We start from the raw sequence: 17,591 nt of genomic DNA on the forward strand, positions 1-17,591 counted from the left end.
AGTGGCCCTATTCCGTAACTCTGATAGCCTGATGTGACGTCGGTCGGGTACAATACTTCGACACGGTCAATTCAGGTGTCAGACTGCTTCTGCTCTGCTTGACAGCTCGTCCACACAATTAAAGAATATATGTTTCATCTCCTTCTATTAAATTGTGCTTACACTGTGTTGGATAGAGACAAATGAGTACTTTAGTAAAGACAAAAAGTGAAAAATTTGACTAGTTTAGTCACGCAACTCAGGACTTCCGTAAAAAGGTGTGGGATGTGTGTGTCTGTACCAAATCGGTTAATTTATTCAGTCCCTACTTAAAAGACTTTGTATGAGGGTCTTATGTGTTATTAAGGTGTCTAAATACGTAATTAGGTAATATTACAACATTTTATAGTCACCATATCAAAATAACAAATGTGTTATGTTATTAAGAAATACAGTGACTTGGCCATCGCATCGAAACACAGTCTCTCGAGTGCGATTGCCAAGTGAATTTATTCTTTTTTAAAAGATTATTTAAATTTTTCAACCCTAAACTAATAAAATTTACGTTCCTATTTATACAATTGATTCTATTATTATATTATACACAGGTACACTGATTGATTCACTGCAATATTGAATTATTTATTTATGCAGTTATTGTATTGAAAATCGGTTCATAATTCTAATTCTCTCCTTATATTCGATTGGAAGAATCTTTGGTTTTATTTGCAATGACTGTTCGGCGTATTCGATACAATAAAGAACTTCATAACATTATAGATGTCACCATATGTCCAATTCATAAAGTGCAACTGCCCAAGTAGTTGGGACGTATGCACCGAAAGCGGACGACAGAACCTCTTGTCATCACTGAACTCACAACCCACTGACAAGAGAAAACCCGGTAGACCATGGCTGTGTTGGTGGGATGGAGTTGCCAAGGACCTCGAAACAATAGGTATTCGAAATTGGACGCGGGAAGCACTAGATACATGGCAATGGCGAATTTTATACGTACTTGAGGAGGCTAAGACCCCCATGGGACTGTATAATCGATGATGATATTCACTTAACACTAATTGTATTCTTAATTTATTGTCTGTCTGCCTCAGAGTTTTGATGATCGGTCAGTGGCAAAATTAAGAAACTTTGACTAATTATAATTCTTAAACTACTTAATTGAGAATTCTATTGTTTTCTAGAAGTTGTTGGTCAAGAATGGCGAGAACGAATAAGAAAACAATATAATACAAGTGATGAAAACGGAAGGAAGGAGGAAACGAAGTTCTTAATTACCAAAGCTGCCGTATTTTCTTAAAAATAAATAAATAGCGTTGAGTCATACTCACAATCAGTTAGTAATTTTTGAGTCATAATTAGATTTGGGATTTCCAAATTTAAGCAATTAAGAAAGAGGAAATAAAATAAGATAATTATTCATAAGATAAATGTATTATATTGCGTATTGTGTATAAATCCAAGTAATAAAAACACAGTAGTTTGAATTCACCCAATAATGGTGTATGGCTGGCGCAAACAGTTACCTGGATAGGTCGCTTATATATTGTGATTTTCCCCGAATTATTTAACCCGACATAGTAGCATTTTACCAATTCCCTAACTTACTAAGACCTATTTAAAGATAATAAAACAATATCTAATATTGTAAAAACAATAAACGCGTGTTATGCATGAGATCATCCAAATAATACTCACGATAATCTTATAAAAATAATTGTTATCGCATTTATGATCTTAGTTGTCCTAATTGAAACATAAGCAAACACAAAACATTACGCACCTAACAAAATAAACGATAATTCGGTAAATTTAAATATCTATAAAACACTTTTGTAACTCTTTAGTTAGCCCTTAGTACAATAATTGGCTAACTAAAACAGCCAATCAGACGACTGCATTAAGACAGAATTTGTAAGGGGAAGAAGCATATTAGCAGATATTTAATATTTGGCTAATTAAAAAATTGGTTATTGCGAAAAATTTCATTACTTATTTTCGACCCTTTATGTAACCTATCAGGAACGCGATCGGGCAAATCTGTGGCCGAGAAGCTAGGCAGCAGGGGAGCGTCAAAATCTCCCCTTTTTAGGGACTTTTAAACTTTGATTTTAGTTAACGATCGAGCGGCGGAGTATTTATTGGATTAAGAACTGGCAGTAAATTTATATTATGAAGTATTTTATTGACGTATGTGTTACCTAAATGGTATTTTGATTTTATGCATCTATCTAATTTTATTTTATTAAAAATAGCCTCCATAAATCCCTTTTCATTTCAATGTTTTGCGTATCGGCAATATTATTTAACGAGAAGTTGCGGTGTTAGCTAGTTTATATGACCAGTTAACCCGCATATGCAACTAATTGAAATGTATGTAAATTGATAATAATTAATGATTTTTATATAACCAAAATAAAATCGCTTTTAAACGTGGCAGTTAGACAAAGTGATGTAATTTTTATGTCATTTAAAAAAAACATGTGTGTAGGTATGTACACACGTTAGAAGTTATACGTCTCTCTGGCGTAACGAGATAAAAATCATTTAATTTTTTTGTCTTTCGCCTTATTCTACGTTTGTAGAAAAAATGACACAAACAATAGAAAAAAGGTATTTAATTATCTATTTAAATAAAGTTTCCTTAAATACCAAAAAAAAAAATTCTACGTAATTAAAGAAATTGACATTTTTTTTAAAATGTTGACTATGCTAATTTGGCGTCAAAAGAAGTAAAACTTACAAAAAAATCTTATTAAGCATCAATATCTCGAACTATAATGACGTAATGCCTTGACAACATAAATAGGCAATCCAGCACTGTAGCGACTTCAAATTATTCTCTTTCCGCTCAGTTGTAAGCTTTTTTAAAGGGAAGGTTGCCTGAAAGAGTTCTTAATAACAAGGGCTATGATATATTTGAATATATAATGCTTACATAGAGAGAGATGGAGCCAGTTAGACTTACGCCATAAGCGTTGGAAAAAAATATATAATTATTTCTGTATGAATTTGTTTTTGTAAAGATGGATGAACGTTTAAAGGAATAAATGATGCTTAATTATTATTATTGTAGAATTATTCACAAGGTCAAACAGGGTCAAAAATGTAGTGGATTATCAGTAGTTTACTCTTTATCGTACCCTAAATTTTATTAGATAATTTATAGATGCAACTAAATTTTTTATCATTATTATTAAATAATAGGGACTACATATGGCCCTTCCCAACTCTACACGTAACCATGTTTAAATATTTGTAAATTTATTAATAATATGTTTCTAACATTAACTAATATAAAACTTCCTATGTAATATGTTTGGTTTGGTTACTTACTTAGCGATTTTATGTCACCATTTTTGTTGTTATAGATGTAAGGGCTTTGACTGTTTCTTTCACCTGAAATGATAATTTTGATATTAACCTCCACTTTGAAAGATATTTCACGATTTATTAACAACTGTTACGTGCGTTAGACGTGAAGATTTTCTAAATAAGTAAAACGATATTCTGGAATATCCCACAGATCACTGCAATATTACTTAAATTTTGTTTCTATGGTTATCGTTTATCTATTATCGTTACTATGGTTACAATCATGGTAAACTTTGGTTTACTTTTATAGAGGTTAAAAGGCGGTAAACAAGATTTTAATCATTACCAGCTATGGGACATTCCAAAAATACTTTAAAAGCAGATTATAAAACCTTTACAAATTGTTGTTTTTGATTAATATTTTTAGGAAACTGCCAAACGAGAAGCGATCCTGATTATTTACAAATTATTTTACTCTATATCGCCACTTACTAGCTGGTGTCGCAGGTGGTATGGAATAATCATCCCTGATGACCACACTTAGTTTGTTCAATTTGTCCGGGCTCTGAAATTAAAATAATATTGTTAAAAGTGGTTGCGCCTTTAATTAAATCGGCTCGACTATAGTTTTTTTTCTTTTATATTATTAATTAGCTGTGGCTGACATACGTTTACGAGTTTTAATACACCTCATACGGTGTACGAGATCGAAAGCATGACTAAGTTCTCCTCCTTATCATGCAAGCTTTACGAACGAAATAAGAATATAATTTATCCGTCTAAGTGGTTATTAATCATTTTTATATAATAAATGAACCCACGTGGAAGGTTGTCACAGCAGAAAATATTTATTTTATCAAGACAGAAATTGGATGGTATAAACCAACCAACAAATGGCGAAGCTGTTTTTACGCGGGAGATTCATTTAGACATATGTCAAATTACGACGTTTTAGTCACTGTGAAAGCGTCATGTCAATTGACAATACAAATTCAGCGCACACAAATTCAAATATCCTGAGCTGAATTTTTAAGAATTCACTCATTTTTAATTATGTGCTATGTAACGTAATTCTGATTTGAAAATTGTGTCATTCATCCTAACGTTATGTAATCAATTATGTATTCAAATATTTATTGTATATAGATGTTTTGTAAATACCAATTGAAAGTGCTAGCATATTTTTATCACTTTCCACTGAACTAATACTTCAAATTTTACAAGAATTGAACAGAGCAATACAATAGACCTTATAGAATGTGTTCCATATCCAGACAATATCGTTACCACGTAGGCTTATACTGACTGCAATATTTTATCTACTTTATTAACGCCAATAATAATTACTAGCAATGGGATTTGATATATTTTAATAACCATTTGAATGAATATAAAACCTAATACATGTTTTGTGATTTTAGACATATTTTACACATACTTAAAAGGCAGGCCCATTCTTACAATTAATTGCACATTATTCTGATATACAATGATTGAGTATATAACATCTCTAACTGTTGGGTGCATTTTCATTTCGACAAGGTTTCTAAACATCACTCTTAAAGGCTCTTAAAGACACGGCAAGGCAAATGATACAGTATATCTGTTTTTACATTTTAAGGGGCTGTCAATTGTACAGTGCTAGTAAAAACTGTACAATTGACAGCCCCTTATATCATCAGATCTCAGAAATCATATAGATATTTTGCTCGCCAGCTCCCTAGCTAAAAACAACAACAGTTTTCTCCTAAGCCGCTGCAAAAAAAATGCGTTAAAATGAACTCTTATAATAGCTTATATAGAACAGTTAGCGTCTGTAGAATGGAATACCGATAGACTTTAATATTACGCGATAAAAAAGTGTTGCGTGCACATCGGGAGCCGAACAAAATCGGATTAATAACTTCATTAGTCGCTTGTTTCTCTCGATCGACACTACCCGTTTTTCACTATAATCCTGTTAGTGACCACCGTTCTCGCAAAACAAATTTTTGACCAGTAGCTTTGTACAGCTTTACATCCGAGCCGATTTATTTTTTGCTTTTAGCAAAGTTGCATTTACGTTATAAATTGTTTTCAAAGCGAATCATTTGGGAATATGTATAATCTAGAGCGCGGGATGTATTGTCAATATTTTTGGACCTACTGGAAAGAGATGTACAGGAAGACGAAGGAAAAGTTGGACAGATGTAATATAATTAGCGGGAATTGCATGAATGTTGCTTAAGACTAAGAAAAATTGAAAAAAAAAACATGGATAAGACCTAAAATTAATTTTAAGAACTAATACATATTTTAACGATATATGAATTAATAAAACTTTAATAATTATAATAATGTTAAAAGTTTAAAGCGAAATAATAAATAACTCGGTGTCCTTGATACAATTACAAAAAAATCTTAATATTGGCTTCAGATTTCTATATGTAGTTCGTGATAATTTTATTTCTAATAGACTAATAGATATTCTTCGTTACTTGATACACTCCGAGGACTTCTTGTCAAAGGCATGACGTATTCTCACCATATTAATACTATGAATGAGTTTTGAAATAATATGAAAGATTGGTGCCGTCGGAATCCGAACCTACGAGCTCAGGGATGAGAATCGCATACTCAAGCCATCAGGCCAACATCTCTTCTTGAATATATAGGGATCCTAAAAAATATTGCTTACAATTTGCCCAGGGACTTCGGACACGTTTGGTTTTCTAATAAATTTATCATTACAATAATCAACTGCCTAATCCAATGACGAGGAGCATGATGTAATGGTTGTATCATTATGTAAAAACAACCTTTGCTAATTAAAAGAGTGACGGCGAGTCTTTTATTATTTTCAGCACTACTGGATAATCAATATTCTATTTACGCAACAGAAACAATGTTCGTAAATTGTTATCACTTCGATAGTTTTTTAGTATCAAGTCCTGACGTAATAACAAAATTGGAATAGTTCTACGATATCTTTATTGTCAGTTAAGACATGTAATAACATTGTAATCATACAATTTTTAAATGGATTTCGCAGAAAATTGCTCGGTGATTTGAAATAATCGTTCTGAGTCACATTAATAAATATATAATGCCTTATTTGTTTTTTAAGTATATTTTAATAAACAATAGTACTCAAATACTAACAGTTTTGTACACCTGTAACAAGAGAAATTGTGTTAAAACCTACCAATTCGTAATCGTACGATCAATGTATTTACTTGCTTGTCTTTGCAAACAAACTTTGTGGAATTGACAATTGACTTGAATTAACATTTTTTTAAATAACAATTCGTTTTTTTTTATTCCAACCAGTAACTTTGTAAATTATAAAGTCCGTTATTATAGTTTTGATTGATAACTATATATTATAATTTATGTTTTACTATAAAAATATTTGTTTTATTTATTTATCAAAAAGGCCACACGGTATACTGTTTTTGTTTTCGTTTTGAATAAAGAAAAAGAAAAACAGTTCGCACAAACTAGACACAACGTGTGGCCTCGATAATAGATGCCGACGGCGAATAATATCTGGTTTTTTTTTAAATAATTTTATGGCCTGGTAACGAGACCTTTAAGCCAAGTCTTATTTACGGTCACTAATTCACATGTTATTCTATCGTTTCACTTGTTTTCTTAAATCTTCCCCACGGTAAATAATATCTGTATTTAAATAGTCATAGATAAGTATAACAAAAGAGACCAAAAATTACAAAATCAAAGGCTAACAACATAATGCATTTTGCTGTTCTAAAAATTCCCAAATCGTTCGCGCCCTGCCGTAGAGTACATTCTAGCTATATTTAGTTAAGCGTAAAACCCTTGCACCTCTGTCACTTCTACCATAGAGTACACATAATTAGACAGAGTTCTTTAGTTAAAGGAGAGCAGTATTTATTAAATGTTATTGCAGGCAAACGTTTATTCTTGTAGCTGTTCAATTGACGCGCACCAATGAATGCTATTGAGTTGTGGCCAGTTAGCAGTCGTTTGCAAATATATAAATGAAGAGATTGAATTTTCATCAAGCGAGGCGTTGGGGCGGGAAGTGTCCGCACAGAGTAACACTCGCTTTAATTACAGTAGATATACTGTGCTGTTGGGAAAAAATCTGAAGAATTTAATTTGTTTTTATCGAAATACGTATTTAATAATATAATAAAATTATAGATTCAAGAGATAACATAGCTGTTGGCTGTCTTCCTGAGGGGCTAGTGCCTATAATAGGGCTAAAATTATCATTATGATCACATCACGTGCTGAGGTATGGATAAGTCACATTCTGCGACATTTTGATAAATTCTACCAATTCGTGAATGTCAAGGCTATTCAACTTCTTGACACCACGAGCCTAGTGACAAGATTGAAAAGAAGAAAGAAGATGTAAAGTGAAATTACATTACTTATTAGTCTTAAGTAAGGCTAGACCATAATATTAAATGATGTCTTTATGGAAACCAAATAAATAAAGTATTTACAGAGCCAAGCAGCTACTACCAATTATCGTTTTTTATAGTATCAATGTCCCAAAATCGCAACAAACAACAAATTATGTAGACAACGACAGCATTTGAGAATAAATAGTCATCGCCCTGGATCTGCGGAAGACGCCCAACCAGACCTGGTTTTAGTATATAAAGTTGCTATTTACTTTTGGACATTTGACACTCCTCGGGTTAGCTTCTCGGTCACAGATCTGTCTGATCGCGTGGTTGATAGGATATTGTCTATATCCTATGTATTAAAAATACATGGATAAAATGTTCTACTGTATTGTGATCTACTGTATTTTTGTGCTACTGTAATTTATAGCTTACACTGTAATTTGTTTAAGCGAAAGCACTGGTAACGGGAGTGGGTGGTTAAACGTCATTATTCTCGTTATGTAATAAACGCAAAAACAATTATTGCACTCAAGAAAAGTTTGTAATTTTGAAATCGAATTAGATTGCATTTTGCGCGAGTTTGTTTCCAAAATTTTTTGTTTGTGTAAAATAAATGTCAAATACATATATTTATGGACGCCTGGAAGAGAAGCGCTATATTCCAGGCGTCAGTCGCGATGAGGCTTACATTTTTGTGCAAAAATTGTAAGTAAATAAAATAAATTTGTAATCTATGCTAACGGAATTTACCATAAATAATAAACAAAATTATTCGTGATTTTAACCTCACTATAAGCATTTAAGGCCATTACAGCTTAGCTCGAGCTGTTTGTGCTCCCTTGGGTGGTCAATCGCCTGAAGACGAAAACAAGCTGCAGTGAGCAAACGCAGTAATATTGTTACGCGATATTACGACCGTCACTCCGGAATAGGCCTACTGGGTGGCAGGGGGGTGACATGCGCCCGGTTGGACGCTAAAGGTTTCCAGTTGGCTGCGCAAGAGTGACCCGCCTCACAAACAATCGCTATGAGGCCTTTACAACGACACTTTTTGCAATCGACTAAAAATTAAAAACAGTCTCATAGGTGTTTTTATTTCGCCGGTAATCGAATCCATTCACTAACAATTATATGATAGACATATTAATCAATTCAAAGGCCGTACAATAAGTTATTTACAATGTCCAGTACATACAATAATAAATCAATAAAAGCTGTAGAATATGCCCCTTGTATCTAGAATATGCATAGCGATACATAAACACACACACAATGTTTGTACCTTTTTGTATACATAATGTATTCCATCTTTGGTTATTTATTTAGTATAATTGTTTATTGTTATGTATAATATATGTTAGCTGTAAGGTTTACGCAATAAATAAATAATTTCATAAATTCGAGTATTTTTTTATTATTTCCTTGAATTCTGTGGAAGGTTTTTATGGAATTAAAAATATAGTTTTAGTAGATTTTTATTACGGAAAAGCCAACACTCACTACAGTCTTTAGAAGGAAGCATAGCAAAATTTTTAGGCTTAAAACGAAAATCGAGGGTCGAACCACTACACCACAGAACACGACCAAAACATAGACTACAATTATACATTACAAATGGGGTCGTAGATGCCTTTTCTTGAGGATCTTAGGATGTAGCTCTAACGATACCTATACGCATGTTCTAATCAAACTTTATAATTAAACATATATTATTAATAACTCCATAAAATCTTTGTTACTCACCTTCATTGGTTGGTTATGTAATTCGATTTCCGGCATATGTTGAATTAAAACGATTTGTTTGCCAAACACTGGTTGGAACTGTACTGATTGCAATTAAAATTACACGATAAAATTATCATAATTAATTAATCAAAATCAGCTTACAAATATTTTGTGACGTATGTACTTAGGACGTGATAAGAACTATGTATTATTATTATAAGGTAAATGCAGGTATTACCGACCCCAAGGCAAGTTTCTAAATTACGTTGTTATTTTTACGGCAAATGCCTACACATTATGAATGTGTAGTTTTAATTATTCATCATATAATAATAAAAAATAATAAGATGTTAGAAAAAATGCTTCTATTACCTATCAACAGCTAAGCATTTTATGAAGGTATTACCGACTATAAGGCTAAATCTAAATGAAACAATATTATACTTATGAACTTTAACTTCTTATTTACTAAATTAACATATGCTTAATTTCTTACAATTATATACAAATAAATAAATAGCACAAACACGTGGTAATTAGTTTTGACAATAAATTTTATTTTTACTGGCAAGGTATGTAAATTAACAGTTGATACCAATTGTATTGGTAGTAAATGATTAAGATCATCCATTAGATTTTGTATTCTGTCTCGACGTCCGATGATGAAACCCAGCTGCAAGTTTTATTTATTGTTTATAATAACTGCGAAAAAGCCATCGGTGAAGATTTTCATTGGGTCGTTAACGACTGTATTTACCTTACACTTTAAATAATTTATCTCTTGATTGCTTAATATATATTTATCTAAACGCTGCATTTAGCTAATGCCCGATTAGTGATAGATTTTATTAGCTTCCTCTCGATTATTTTAATTAAACCCATAAAACCTACATCAGTCTCAATGGTTGTTAACTGAAGTAACTTTTTTTCTCTTTTTAACATTCTTTATTTATTTTCGCTCTCAATCAAGTGTTACAAGGAGGACAATCATATACTTATGAAAGTTTTAGAAAATATATACATGTGTTACAATAACAAGAACTTAAGAAGGCGCAGCGTTAACCATACACGACTTTCTCACAATCGAGTAGATCGCAGCATACAACTCACGAGGGGACTTTTCTGGTCCGCCAAGCATCCGCGAATATACATTGTAAATACATAATTATGATGGAATAAAGTAACAATAATAGCAAATCAATAAGACAGCAAGGTTTCTAAAACCACTGTGATGAAGAGACAGATGTTTTTCTTAAACAGTGAAATTTGGAGGCTATTAATGTGTAAATACGTTTATGGAACAATTATACTGGTTGACCGGAATTAATTTATTGATTGAACTCATACTAATACTCATTTTCCCTAGTCCAAATTATGTTTAAAGTATTAACACGTATTGTAAATCTATATAATAAGGATTATGTGAGCCTGGAACTACTCTATATTATCTAGGGAATCTCGAGATAGTTTTTTCGGGATCTTTCGGGAATTTTCGGGATCTCGTATAGTTTAAAAAAATAATTCACGTGACTGAATACGATGAAAACTGCATGTTTGGGATAGTGAGGTTAATTAAAATAAAATATTATTTGAAAGAAAACAAAAGCCTTTATCCTTTAACATTACGAACTAAATAACTAACAATTTTAATTACATGAACATAATCAAAACAAAAGTAGGTATAGCTCAAGGAGATTAAAATTGGTGATTTTGAAAGTAGCTTCTAAAAAAAGAGTATCTTCTGAAGTGTCTCTATCTGCTAACCGGCATCTAATGTCCATTGCAATGTACCCTATGTAATGTGCAATGTCGCGTGAAGCGTCCCGAGCGGATGTGTGTAGAATCGCTGACCATTGCAGCCCAATCCCGTCAATCTCGAACGGAATCTCATCATATTATGCTTCGGGATTGATCCCGAAAAATTACACGGGATCTCGCGAGATCGAGATCCCGCGAGATCGGGATTGCATTCCCTAATATTATCACGAATCGCGTATTTTCGAAGAAAATATGTGTCGAATAGATTTTTTTTGGATGGATCCCAACATTCCACATTCCCACACTCAACAAGAAGATTATTAGTTTTTAACGTTCGTCGTATATACGTAATCGTTAACGTTTTGGCTATATTACATTGAGGATATTTGAATCTATGGATTATGAATAATATATAGGAATAAATAAAAGATAAAATTTGCGTCGTTTTGTTTTAGCGAATTGGGGGCAAAAAATACGAGGTCGTAGAATTTGTTTACATTCGGGTCAATCATACCTCTAGTTGATATAAACGCAAATACGTAAAATTTTTAATGATCTTTAGTTTTCAAGTTATAGGCCTTTAGAAAATAATGCTAATTGAAATTCCGATTCTTTTTGTAGTAGATTTTCTATAAGAAAAAAATCATACTTTGCAATTCGTATAGATCTTTCTTTTCTCCTATTGATTAGAAAATAAATTTTGTCTCTCGGTCGTCAGTCTGTTAGACGAATTTTAAATAATAATTATATAACATAATGTGTCATTCCAACTCTAATCTCCATTTTCGCTATACATCTGTCACATTAACATCATCTGGCAGTAAATGTAAAATTAGAAGCATTTATTATGTATTTCTTTTTTGACGTTCATAAGTGTACATTGTGTTACCTATATGAATAAATGATTTTGAATTCACATATGATATTATAGCTTTTAAGATTATGTTTGATAAAGATTGACATGCGTGTCTAAGGCTTACAGGAAACATTTAGATACATAAACAAAATAAATCAGTGGCGCTACAAACTTTTTAGGTCTGGGCCTCAGATTTCTGTATCTGTTTCATGATCATTTGGTAATCTAATGGGCAAGTAGGTGATGACGCCGTCGACTTTTTGGGTCTACGTCAAGCCGGTTTCTTTGCAATGTTTAATTCACTGCGCGAATGCTAAATGCGCACATAGAAAGAAAGTCAAATGGTGTACAGCCGGGGATCGAACCTACGACCTCAGGGATGAGAGTCGCACGCGGAAGCCACTAGGCCATGCTGATTTGGATACATATAAGAATTAATTACATATCTAAATAGTTACTTAAAATATTTAAAGATATATATATATATATATATAAGTTATTACTTATACTTGAGGACACAGTTTATACAAAATATAATTTTCAATTTCCTTAATGAGAAATTCGTGGAATTATTAAAATAATTAATTGATATTGAATAATTTTTATTTATATTGAAAGTGTTATCTAGCACTTGAAAATAATTATCGAGAGCCTCTCCATTTAATACCTACTTAATTGAGTAATTAGTATTTATTTTGTAATTATTTTCGACTGTAATAAGGTGCAATTACAATTTTGTATTTAATTCGAGTCCGTTATATCATGTTCGCAGTTATTGATGGTTTAAAGATAAACAAATTGAAGTTAATTAAGATAATATTAATTTAGATTTATACCCTGAGGTCGTGTCCGTACCCTGGCTTTGGATGGAATTAACAGTTTAGCTCGGGTAGTTTTGGAGAGCGTAGTTCGATCGGCTTTTCGCAACGGCGCGGGGTATCCTGCGAGACCTTATCCTGCGAGACCTCATCCTGGGAGACCTTATCCTGCGACACCTTATCCTGTGAGACCTTATCCTGCGAGACCTCATCCTGGGAGACCTTATCCTGCGAGATCGGGACGTTGGTCGCCGCTGGGTGGTCAATAGTCTGAGGGTAATTAGCCGGCAGGAAGAAATCTATAGGAAGGGATTGGCAATACCAGAAGGAAGGCAGTCATACGTTATTGAATAATGATATTAATAACAATAGCCTTTGAAGTGTTTAATATGAAAAACACCTTTTACAAGGCAATGCCAATCAACACCTAATGTACTACTTTTGGAATAAAAATATTCTATTAATGTTTATTTTCGTGAAACTTTATAATTAATATTAATTTTCAACGGAATAATTTTAATATTGTGAAAATATACTATAATGATATGATATGTAATATGTAACTTCTATGTACCAAGAGTATACCCAAAATATTGGATATCAATTATAAATAACTCAACTTATTATTATGGCATTATAATAATTTATGTGACATTTGCATGCCTATTTTTTGCATTTTCTTTACAAATAAACGATTTCTTATTATTATTTAAAATTGTAAATTTTAAGAAGAATTTGAATGACATTATGTATGGCTGAATATGCGAACTTAAGATTGTACCACTATAACAGTACGATGTAATACGAGTACGAGTTGTAAGAGCAAATAAATAAATATTATTATTATCAAATATCTGTGATACAGTCTTACGGTAAATATTATATAATATCGTACATTATGCATATTCGCAAAATAGATTATTATAACTTCCCTGTTTTTAAAATGATATTTAAAAGTTGTAAATTATTCCTAATCCAGCTTATGCTTATCAATAGATAATATAATCAAAAATTAACGTTCCACGAGACAAGCCATAATCGTGATTTCTAATATCTGTGGTTATTTGCACAATTTCTAAAAGCATGTGACTCCAAAGGTGACGTGATTATGCAAGAATAGATTCTGTTACACTAATATAATACAAAAGAAGGATTTGATTGTTTATTTTAAGGCTTCAAAACTTCTAGAGCAATTGGAATTTAACTATTAGAATTTTATATTATCCTTGATAAACGCTATATAATATTTTTATCAAAATTGTGAATCCGTTTAAAAATGTAACCGAAAGTGTGAAACAATGCCAATACACCGATTAGGATATTAAACAAAGTATGAAAATACCGCATCTAAATATCGCAATAAAGCATCCAGGGCTCCACCAAAACCATACAAAAAAACATTCAAACCGGTCCAAGAACAAGAGGAGTTTATATATATATATATATATATATAAGCTATCTTTTAAGTTAGATCAAACTGCACACTATGTGCAAATTTAGGACTTTAGAACGTGGACAAACAACGTGACGCGTAACATATATCTTAAGATAATATGGTGTTGATAACAATAAATATTGAATGGGCATAATCAAAACACATTTTCAATATTTCAAAAACACAAAAGTGCACACACATCATACAGTGTTTTGTAAGGATGTGGTTGCATCATATTATGCACAATTCACATAGGTTTTTATCGGTGTCCGTGTGGCTTAAACGTGGTGCACCAATAGTGATAGTGTTGTGAATACATAAGTCACATGTGAAAGACGGACAGACCCAACTTGTCAGAAACGGATGTAATTTAACCGTTTAAGGTTGTAGTGCCACTGTATTATTATTATTTACAGTATACAATGATATTCATATCAGTGATTGATAAGTGTAGTTTGTTTAAATTTAACACAAGTGCTTGGAAAACTAAATACATCAATACACTCAAAGATTATCCAAAAAGACCATCAATCGGCACTGATAAAATAATTCATATTAAACTATAAATCAGTTAATGCTATACACACTGTAAGGATTCTTTACGAAGACCTTTCCATTTAGCTTAACATTCGAGTTTAATATTTTGTCTTTGTACTCATGCGAATTTTTCAATACAAAGAGTAAGTAGTGTGCTGAGATGGTGCGAGCTACTCGATTGTGAGGAAGTTACATGGATCTAGCCTGGCGCCTTCTAAAGTTCTCAAGTCATTTGCACACATATCCTTTCTATAACATATTTTTATAACTACCTGATTGTCCTCCTTGCAACGTGTGATGTTTGAGAACGAAGCTATTTTCTAAATAGACTTATTATACTAGCAAACCGCGTAAATTGCCTTCGGTAAGAGTCTCTGGGGGGTTGACATCAAGAGTGCCCGTAAAAAAATAGTATGACACGTTATTTAGCTGGTATTTGTTTGTGGATTAATGTCGATTTCATAACATAATAACGTACATTGACTTCGCAAGATCTTATCTAAGTGATTGATTTTTAATCGTCATCGAATAATCATGTCATTGTTATCATACATCACATTATTATTGTTTTTTGTAGTTGAAAAGAAAATAAATAACTTTATTCGTTAAAAAGGATGTTTAGATAAAAATACAACGCATTATTATTCACTGTATCCTGGGCAACTAGTCTCTTCCATTGGAAGTATTAACGTTTCTAATAATTTCTACATAGCACTTACAATTTATATTAAAACTACTTGTACGAGCCGAGCTGTATATTTCGCTCACTCAGGCTTTCTTAGTTTTACAAGCGTGGCGATTTCCTAAATCGTCGGAGTTACGCCCCGAGAGTATAGCCGGACGTAGACACTCTCTTTGACTGCTACATTGCATTCATTCGTTACATAGAAATTAACTTTTCATTATTTCGCTTTTATTCTATACTTGTACGGGAGTGGAGTAAAATGAAATGACCCAGGAACCGTACACTACTATTGTACAAGAATAATACTTTTTGAACATGGGAAAGGTTGAGAAGATTATTAGTATATGTATAATGTTTTTAAAGTGGTTAATGATGAAAAGCCCTAAGAAAAAGCGTTGGGCGAAAAAGTACGTATTTTGGGTAGGTTATTTATGTAGGTTTGCATTGCGTATATGGTGTGGTCGGAGCTTGTTTCCAAAAAGTCTACTTATTCCATATAGTTGTCTAACTGATAAGAGTTTTGTATCATTGTACAATTTTGAAGTGGAGTAGCGAAAAGGTGTCATGTATCAAAATATTAAAATTCTTCAAAAAGTACGCGTCAAGGTAACTTACGAAAATCGGGGCTTGTTCAAGCGCAAATTTTCTATATTTCTGTTTTTAAAGCATTTGTGTTGCTTCTTCCTAGTAAGATAAGACTTTTAAATCGGGTAATTTTACATTATCTAGTACAAACCTTATCAAAACATCACGGTTATTTCCCTACATTCACACAGAATGACAAATAACAATGGCCGATAAATTAAACCCCTATTAATAATAGTATTTTACAAACATCTATTTAACAAATTATTAGGTTAAGGAACAGTGCTTTAAACAGTTAATATCTGATCGTAAAATTTATAATTTGCTTTCGTGAATTTCTATATCATTTAGGGCTGAGAATTGTCAGATTGACGATTTTCAATCTATTAGTGATAGGATTGATTCTCTTTATCACATTTGAACCCTCTCCAAAGTCTATGGAGGTGGTAACACCGCAAGAACCGAAATACTTCCAGGCTTTGTCCTTACCACCTTGATGGCTGATAATCTTCCACAGTCCGCTATATAATTTCTCCATTTTCTTTTGAGAACTAGTGAACTGTGCAATTAGCTCTTTGGAGGCCTTACGAAGTATTTACGAACTCCTAGTGTTTAAAAACGTGTCCATGGGCAGCAACTTCTTTTTCCCTTATCTTACAAAAGAAGAAACTGCAACTTCGGTCACTAAAGTGTACAATGCACTGTTGTTGAAATATTTTTTTTTACTTACTGCTTCAGTATTTTCAGCGTACATGACGCTACGCAATCTTCGCTTCGCGCGGGCAGCTATAGCGGTCTGGAGACTTCCAGATATAGGTCCTGGTTGGGACATTGTCCTCCGGCGCGCTGGAAGTTCTTCCATTGTTGGACTGGCAACGAATGAGTTTTGAACCTGTCAAAGCAATGTTTGTTAAGTTTCTTATATAAGGTCTGCAAATGGCAGGACCAATTTTTCTACCGGGCAAAAAGGGACGAAAGAGGGACGTGATTACGGATCCGGTTGATCCTGACAATAGTTATAGACAAAATAAAAAGCAACGCAAAATTATGTTAGGGTAAAAACCACAGTCACAGGGTAAAACGTGGTCTTTTACTTAGGGTTCCCTTCAGAAGACAGACCACCCCGCGCCGGCCCAAGCCAGGCCTCCTGAGTCACGCAGGAGACGCCTTTGTGTTAGTCGCGGGAAAAAGCCCATTACGACTGAGCTACGTCGCTGAAACAGCTGCTGAGCTGTCAAGGCCCTTCAGGGTAACAGCGATTGCAATCCATTGAAAAATTGTCTTAGACCGATTTTGTAGAAACTTTTTGTTAGTTTTAGTTACATGTTGAACCTAAAGCTCTAACGATATTAGTATACGCTCTGTACACGGAATGTCTGATAGATAATGACACTATAAATAATGGCTTTATTACGTATAGCAAGACACCCATTATTATTCACGTTCTACTTCTTTTTAATTAAGACTGATGATTGCGCGATATAATTTTGTTTATAAA

At 32.8% G+C, this 17,591-nt stretch overlaps 1 protein-coding gene across 2 annotated transcripts in view; it reads right to left on the bottom strand.

Annotated features, from left to right (window-relative positions):
• The window catches only part of LOC123715635 (proton channel OtopLc-like), a 30,034-nt gene that overhangs the window by 10,862 nt on the left and 1,581 nt on the right, over nucleotides 1-17,591 (bottom strand). Inside the window, exons 2-4 of one of the 2 annotated variants that reach the window (XM_045670829.1) lie at nucleotides 16,824-16,985; nucleotides 3,805-3,877; nucleotides 3,334-3,396 (exon numbers count right to left, since the gene is read on the bottom strand). In XM_045670829.1, coding sequence (XP_045526785.1) covers nucleotides 3,334-3,396; nucleotides 3,805-3,877; nucleotides 16,824-16,985 — 298 coding nt within the window. Of the gene's footprint in view, nucleotides 1-3,333; nucleotides 3,397-3,804; nucleotides 3,878-9,437; nucleotides 9,634-16,823; nucleotides 16,986-17,591 lie in introns of those variants that run through there. The other variant, XM_045670830.1, reaches the window with a different exon arrangement.

The sequence above is a fragment of the Pieris brassicae genome, chromosome 10 (genome assembly GCF_905147105.1).
Source record: "Pieris brassicae chromosome 10, ilPieBrab1.1, whole genome shotgun sequence".
In the NCBI taxonomy this organism is placed as follows: Eukaryota; Metazoa; Arthropoda; class Insecta; order Lepidoptera; family Pieridae; genus Pieris; species Pieris brassicae.